Source organism: Perca fluviatilis, chromosome 21 (genome assembly GCF_010015445.1).
Source record: "Perca fluviatilis chromosome 21, GENO_Pfluv_1.0, whole genome shotgun sequence".
In the NCBI taxonomy this organism is placed as follows: Eukaryota; Metazoa; Chordata; class Actinopteri; order Perciformes; family Percidae; genus Perca; species Perca fluviatilis.
In genome coordinates, this window is record NC_053132.1 from 14,490,907 (window position 1) to 14,499,172 (window position 8,266).

At 41.5% G+C, this 8,266-nt stretch overlaps 1 protein-coding gene across 5 annotated transcripts in view; it reads left to right on the forward strand.

Annotated features, from left to right (window-relative positions):
* LOC120550964 (dynamin binding protein) overlaps nucleotides 1-7,517 on the forward strand; it is a 54,911-nt gene extending 47,394 nt beyond the window's left edge. For 3 of the 5 annotated variants that reach the window (XM_039787979.1, XM_039787981.1, XM_039787982.1), the window contains 10 exons: nucleotides 20-37; nucleotides 1,170-1,369; nucleotides 1,464-1,594; nucleotides 1,709-1,813; nucleotides 2,978-3,106; nucleotides 3,218-3,553; nucleotides 3,711-3,899; nucleotides 4,376-4,574; nucleotides 5,393-6,087; nucleotides 6,363-7,517. In XM_039787979.1, coding sequence (XP_039643913.1) covers nucleotides 20-37; nucleotides 1,170-1,369; nucleotides 1,464-1,594; nucleotides 1,709-1,813; nucleotides 2,978-3,106; nucleotides 3,218-3,553; nucleotides 3,711-3,899; nucleotides 4,376-4,574; nucleotides 5,393-6,087; nucleotides 6,363-6,548 — 2,188 coding nt within the window. In that variant the 3' untranslated portion in view covers nucleotides 6,549-7,517. The remainder of the gene's footprint in view (nucleotides 1-19; nucleotides 38-1,169; nucleotides 1,370-1,463; nucleotides 1,595-1,708; nucleotides 1,814-2,977; nucleotides 3,107-3,217; nucleotides 3,554-3,710; nucleotides 3,900-4,375; nucleotides 4,575-5,392; nucleotides 6,088-6,362) is intronic. The other 2 variants (XM_039787978.1, XM_039787980.1) reach the window with 2 other exon arrangements.
* The last annotated feature ends 749 nt before the right edge of the window (nucleotides 7,518-8,266 follow it).

The following is an 8,266-nucleotide window of genomic DNA, read 5'->3' on the forward strand; positions in this document are numbered from 1 at the left end:
CCAACCTTTCCTTCAACAGGGCCATTTATCGCGAGTGGTAAGTCTCAATAACGAGTGCCGTCAATGATTTACAGCATGACAATCATCTTGAACGCATGCCTTTTGCTCACTAACCTCAGCCGTGTGTGTGTGTGTGTGTGTGTGTGTGTGTGTGTGTGTGTGTGTGTGTGTGTGTGTGTGTGTGTGTGTGTGTGTGTGTGTGTGTGTGTGTGTGTGTGTGTGTGTGTGTGTGTGTGTGTGTGTGTGTGTGTGTGTGTGTGTGTGTGTAAAAACATCTGTGCTGCCAATTTCAATTCCCTTTTGCACCTGATTGTGAATACTGTATACTATTGTTGTGAAAAGAAATATTCCTCCTTCTGTGGATATTGTTGACCCTGGGAAACACATATAATGCCATCTTCTGGACTAAAACATCAACTGCAATTTACAGTAACTGGTGTAATCAATATTATTTAAAAAAAACAGTTATAAAATCTTTTCTCAATATTATGAGAATGTTGTAACATGAAGGGTTGAACATTGGCTTTATGGAGAATAGAGAAACACTGACCAAAAATCCACCTCTGACACCATAAACATGGGAAACTGCATGTGTTTTCCTCCCATTGACAAAGGGAAAAATGTGTGCATTGACATGTTTCATTGTTTAGAGGTGGACATGGGTTTACCTTGAAATGGCAAAAAAAACATGCCATGAATTTGTTCTCTTTATTTAGTAAAATATCAAGAAATTATCTTGTAATAATGAGAAAATATTAATATTTTTGAAGAAAGTAATTGGCTTCCCTGCAGACATCAAATTACATTTTGTCTGTAAACAACCAAATTAAGCAACTGAAATGGTTGCTAAATTCACTTGTCCTCTAGATTGCATTAAAACTAAGCAAATCAATATTGTTTTCTATTGTGCCTTCCCTGTTCTTTTATGTCCAAAAATTGTATTGATCATCATCAAACTATATGATTATGTGATGATGGTTACATATCATTGGATCATGCAATCCACATGATATAGAGATGTGTGTTACGTGAACATGGGAACGTAATTCAATAGCTGTGACTGTAATAGTGGCTGGAATGCGGACTGTATGTGAGAGTCTCTCACTCTTCACATATTCTTGTTTTTCCCTCCAACCAAACCCCGTCTGCCGTCTCTGTCACCTTTTCAGGGGGAAAACCAATTACATCAACCTCGGCTCTTTCTTAATCAAGCCGGTGCAGCGGGTGATGCGTTACCCGCTGCTGCTGATGGAGCTGCTGGGGGCCACACCGGAGAGCCACCACGACCGGCCCCAGCTGACTCAGGCTCTGCAGGCCGTCAAAGAGATCAACGTAAACATCAACGAGTACAAGCGCAGGAAGGACCTTGGTAATTAATCTCTTAAAGCCTGCCGGTTTGTCTGTATTTGGGAAAGCATTTATCCAGTACAAAGTCTGAACTGTCTTCCCTCTGCTGCCCACAGTGGTGAAGTACAGGAAAGGCGACGGGGACACGTTCATTGACAAGATCTCCAAGCTGAGCATGCACTCCATTATCAAGAAATCCAACCGAGTCAGCAGCCACCTCAAACACCTGACAGGAATGTCACCCCAGGTACATCACTGCTCCTTGCTAAGTTCTTAACCCGAGTAGAGGGAAGACTGCCTGAATGCAGCGAATGAAAACCTGCTGCTTCTGATCTCTTTCTGTCTTCTGTCTTTTTCCTAGATTAAAGATGAAGCGTTTGATGAGGCTGAGAAGAAGTTCAGACTGCAGGAGAGACTCATCAAGTCTTTTATCAGGGACATTTCCTTGTACCTGCAACATATAAGGGTAGGAGCAATTTACCACTGCCACGTGGAAAACTCCAACTCAGTGACTTTGTTATTTAGACCATATCTGAAACTGAAAGTACTAGATACACTTAGAAATACTTACTGTGCCTGATTTGTGCCATTTTGCAAGTATTTCCAAAATCTTTTCTTGATTAAATTTCAGTACTAATTCTATTTCTTAAACATAATCAATATGTTAACAAACACCTGTGCAGAACTGTATTTGTCATGGGCCATATATCCAGTGTCTGTAATGAAAATATACATTTAATAATTCTTGATTTTATATTAATATGGCTGAATATTGTATTAGGATTATGAAACGTTTCAAATGCTTCGGTTCATTAGAATTGTAAAGAATAACAATAACAATTTTGTAGGAGGGAAAGATTTAAAGCCCAAGACACACCAAGCCAATAATCAGCTGTCGGACAGTCTGGCGAGGTCGGTGACTCGAGTCTGTTCGGTGTGTTCCGTTCCGTCGTCCGTCTGAAGGGCCGTCGGCCTTCATTTTGGCCGATTTGACATGTATAATCGGCGGGGCGGGCACTGCCGGCAGTCGGACTCAAATGACCCATCTGATTGGTAGAATGCTAACCCGGAAACGGAGCGGAATGAGCGTGACTAGAGTCACTCAAAATCTGACGAAAATCTTTTAAACTGACCTTTGTTGATCTGAAATGAAGACAGAAACTGCACGGCCTATTTCTCGCTTAAAATGTTTTCAGAAACACGTTTCGGTGAACTATTTTAGTACAATATGAGATCGTATTCTGAACAAGCCGCCATGACAGTCTGTCTTTGAATTTCCGGAGAAACCAGACCCACGTGACGCGTTCGTCCAATCAGCTGCCAGTTTTCATTTTTGGGCGACAATACAGATTAGCGCTGCCTGCTGTTATGGAGACGTATTACGTCTCGTTGCTTTGGTGTGTTCCGAGGCATTTTTTTGACCAATTCGGGGAGACTGATCAGTCCAACTGCCTTTTCTGCCGACGGTCGGCCGTCTGGTCGGTGTGTCTGGGCCTTTTTACATATAAAAACATTACATTTGACTTAATCAGTGCATTCAACACATATTCCACTATAAATATTTTGTCGTATAATGTTTTTGGAGTACTTCTCATAGCAACAAGGATTGTAATGCAATGCATCTCTTTAGGAATCGGCATCTGTGAAGGTCTTGGCAGCCATCAGTTTCTGTGACATCTACACAGAGCGCAGCGTCCTCGACCCGGAGCGCTTCCAGAGAGCTCACCGCTGCATCAGCGACAAACAGTTCACACAATTTGTAAGTCCTTTTCCTGTTTAGCCTCACATAGATGCTGTAAAAGTGCATTGGGAATAACCTCTGATCGCATCACGTTCTCTGTCCAACCCCATTCCCTTGTTACCTGAGCAGAAGGAGCGCACAGAGGCCTTAGTCATCAAACCGCTCACCCAGCTCCTCCTCATGTTCGCTGGGCCGCACAAACTCATCCAAAAGCGCTTTGACAAGCTGCTGGACTACGACAACTGCAAGGAGCGGGCTGACCGCCTCAAGGACCGCCGTGTCCAGGATGAGCTGCAGGTGGCGCGCAACAACTATGAGGCGCTCAACGCCCAACTTCTGGACGAACTCCCCAAGTTCCACGTCGCAGCAGAGGAGCTATTTACTGGCTGTGTGAGGGCTTTCGCTCAATCCCAGAAGGACTTCATGAAAACGACACTGGGGGAGCTGAAGCCCCTCCTACAGGCTGTGAGTTACTTTGTTTATGTGGGTGTTGTAGGAAGTGGGACATTTTTTCATGAATATTTATGGACCCGTTTTGAAAAAATTACTAATCCATTCCCAGTGAGTTGTACTCATTACATTCTGTTATTAACTTGACCTTTTCCTTTACCTTTGTCTCCAGTTTTCTAACAAAGCTGGCACAGAGGGCAACCTGATTGCTAAGTTCCAAGAAGAGTACGGTCGAGTTCTCCAACTTCTGCAGAGCTTTAGCTTCTGCCCGGAGAACCTTCCTCCAGCCACCTCCACAAAAAAGACCTTCGAGAAGAAGACTCTGGAGAAGCAGACCCCTAAAAGACAACTGCAGGGACCTGTGAGTTGAACCCTCATCCTATTTATGCCATAGTGTATTTTAACCCTCTGAGGACGAAAGACGCACCGGCGCGTCCAAACAATGTTTGACAAAACTCCTACTCAAAAAGCAACATTACAAAATTTCATTCATTTCATCATATTTTAATCATATATAACCTAAGACTTTGGTAAACTCATTTCAAGCACCGAAACAATTCATACTACACATCAGAAGTTAAGGTTTGTTTTCAAAAGAGAGTTGAGGAATTTCAAAAAGCCAACATCAATGCTTCAGCTTTAGCTTGGGCATGGCTATACGGAAAGCTGAGTTTGTTCTGAACATTGTGATATGAAACACATGGGGATCGGCTTTATGCAAATACCCTAAAAAGTTAAATTTAAGAATATATTGAAAATGTCCTTAGACCTCAGAGGGTTAATAAATAATGCACAAGGAGTCCATGATCTAACCAGTCTTGTCCTTGTCGCCTTCAGCCGAACCACATCATGCAAACAGATGAGCACCGTGCAGGACTTCTGGTACGCTATGGTCCAGAGAAACTTTTCCAGGCAGAGAGAAACTTCAATGCAGCCCAGGATCTGGACATCTCTATACTAGAGGGAGACCTTGTGGGTATAATCAAGCAACAGGACCCCATGGGTAGCCACAACCGCTGGCTAATTGATACTGGAGGTGGGTTATTTGTACTCTTAAGCCCTAATTTGAAATAAAATGTTTAACAAATCAGCCACATATTTTGATGTGTGAGCCTCTGACATTGGGGAAAAAAATGGCGCAGCAATTAGGGGTGCAAGATGTATCGACTCAATATCGTTATCGCAATGTCACGTTGCGCAATATTATATCGAAAGTGTCGCAGTAAGTATGCAATATTTAGTTTATTTTGTGGAGCGCTGTCTCCCGTCTGTTGGCTGTGTGGCTTAGTTGTGTTCGATTTAGAGGCCGCTTGAAACGCTATAATGATCCTGTTTCATTGGCAAGTTACCGTGCCACATGTTGGTACACGTCAGCGCATGGGTCCACTATGTGACAAACCCTACGTAGCGTACCACGTGTGTGCATATTTCGACAGAGTGACAGTGTAAGTGAAGAAATAGATAGAGACAACAAAACGGAACAAATCAGAGAAGCGAAAGAAAAGTTGTGTCCTGTTCTCTTTATTTATTTATGTTCTACTGTCCAACCAGTAAAACATGTCCTGTTCTGTAGACATGGTTCTTATTTATTTATTTATTCATGTTGGACCAGTCCAATATGACTGTCAGTTGAAATAAACCTTGTGTTGTAAGAAAACTTGTTTAATTTGTTATGAATCTATTTTGATGCGTTTTCCCATAACTTTTGTAATTTTACATGTTTAAAAATATCGAAATTAATATCGATATCGAAATATTCATGATCGATATCGCAATTTCATATTTTGTCAACATCGTGCAACCCTAGCTGCAATACACTTTATAATGTCTTCTCTTGCTTTTCTTGTTTTGCAGTTGGCAAGGGTTTTGTGTACAGCTCCTTCCTCAAACCCTACAACCCACGCAGGAGTCAGTCGGACGTGTCAATCGAGAGCCAATCATCTAATGAGTCAGGCTACGGCGGCTCCTCCCCTGTTTTCTCCCGCCAAAACAGCAACAGCACACTGACCTTTAACCAGGAAACAGCCACCGTCAGCTTTTCCACATCGCAGCCCCAAATACATTCATCGCCACACCCTTCGCTGGACTCTGCCTCATCTCGTAGGAGTCACAGAGATCCACCCAACCTTGACTCATCTAGTCAGAGCAACTCCATCAACTCCTCCCCAAGAAATCCCTCCAACCGCAGGGAATTATCAGACCAAACGCACCGAAATTCCTCCAGTCACAGAGACACCGAGCCTTCTTACCGGCATTCAGCCAATCACAGAGACACGTACGATACGAGTTGTGCAAGTCCGAGCAGCCACATGGAGATGTCAGACCTCTCAGAGACGGACTCTTACTCTTCACTCAGAAACGGTCGGTCACAGCGGTATGGGCACACAGACAAAACCTACAGTTCATACCAGTGGAGAAATGGAGATAATAGTGGCCAGAAAAGGACTGTTTACTCCAGAGATGAGTACATTGAGCCGGAGCCGGAACCAGTACCAGTACCAGTACCAGAACCAGAACCAGAACCAGACAGTGAATTAGATGGTCATCAGGTGAGATTTAGTGTGACTGCTATGATGTAATCAGACATTTACTGTACCAAAACAATGGCAGAAAATTTACTTTCAAGTGATTAAATGAACTTTTTTTTTTAAATTAGTCTGTATAGAAAAATGATACAATCCTAATAACAATTGGTGCTGAGGGGTGTGCATTGCCAGAGGGTGATCCTGAATACAACCACTAAAAGGGCCAAAAACATTCATTCATACTGCTTTTAAAATTAAAACACAAACTAACGATGACATTGTTATTTCTCTGTTTTTAGATTTACTACGCTCTCTACTCGTTTGATGCCCGTTGTGCCAATGAACTGAGCATCTCAGCCAATCAGCGGCTGCGGATACTGGAGTTCAAGGACATGAACGGCAACAGTGACTGGTGGCTGGCGGAGGCGGGAGGCCGGCGAGGCTACGTGCCTTCCAACTACATCCGCAAATCAGAATATACTTGAACATTTTTTTTATCCTGAGACTGTACTTGGACCTGAAGAAGGCTCACTCTGCGAGCAGACGGAACAAAAAAGACAAACAAGCATCTGGACACGCGGTGACTTAGTTTTGATCTGTTGTCAAAGAGTTTGATAGTGAAAAGGACTGACTATTGCTGCTGACTTTGCTCCTAAAAGTTAACATTATATGCCTATATTTAAAGACTTTTTTTTTTTTTTATATTATTTGTACTGAAACTGCGTCCTACTCCCTCTCATTTCCAGTGAAAAACCTGTGAATTGCACCAGATTTTTGCCATATTCTCTGGAGCTGAAGACAATGAATTGTTTAAGAGAACTGTTTTAAAGGTTAGCGCATTGGGAGATTGCAATGGAAATGTGAATGTTTTGGGTTTAGACTGGTTCTTATAAACATACATCAAGTGGTATGCAGACAGACTGACCTAAACACTGTGTTAATGACTTTTTCCTGCATGTGGTTTATTACACCACTAGAATGATGAATATTAGATGGATCTATACTATACTGTTTAACAATCGAGGTTTGAGGCACTTATGAGGATTATCCACTGGTTGCGAGTTTTGAAGTGTCTACGGTGAAGCCATCAACAACAACTGAGTGTTGTATGAAATTAATATGGACTATTTGAATTAAATCCAAGAACAAAGTTGAATGGCATATGCTATATGGTTTACAAGCAGCCCCCTTGTCAATAACCTGAATACACTTTTTGACTGGGTTGACACTGTGCAATCAGGTGATGATGACCCATTTTCCCTGTAAGAGGAGGTTAACAAACAGGGAGAGAGAGAGAGATTATGGTCTGATCTTCACTCTGATTTCTCCACATACTCCCTATGTACATTTATATAGTGCTGTATATTGAGAATATGCTATTGCACCCACTGTAAAGTACACACTGTTTGAATAAAAAACAGCTCAGCTGATAAATCATGACAGCTCTGAAAGAATATTTGTTTGTTTTTCCTCTTTTGTGGAAGATCAGTGTCCGTTCTTTGTCATGTTTTAGGGTTATTAATGAGACTACAAAATAATGTAATCTGCCATCAGTAGACGCCACATAGACAGACTTTTCAAATCAATCTACACGTTCAGCTGTTTTACCATGCAACAATAATGTTTTTTTACAACAAAAGACATTGCATATCTGTGCAAGCTCATTTGTATGCATATTTGTTTTAAAAAAATTTTTTAAATGTACTAAATTATAATATGCTTTCTAAAAGGTAAACTGGAGCTATTGTACACAAAAACACCATGTATGGTCCTTGATTATGTAGCAATTACTTTCACATTTTAATACTGCATGATACAGCATAAAAAGAATTTGCAAGAATACATACAGTGCAATACTGTATGGTATTTTACATATTGCAAAACATTAAGAATTTCCAAAAAAATGCTAACTGTAAACCAGATTTTGTAATAACATGTTAGCTGCTAGCTTTAGCAAAGCAAATCCACTCTTAAATATTGAGAAATCTCAGGTCACTCAGTAATGTTTATAGAAAACCCCTGAAGACTACAAACTGTTTACTTGTGATGGCCTCGGCAGAAATAAAGATCACAGCGCACCTTGAAACAGATGGACTTTATAATTGGTGACAGCGCACCTTGAAACAGAACTTGGAGACAGCAAAACAATTTAAAACATTATCGGTGACGGCGCACCCGCACACTGAAAACATTATTCATGTCT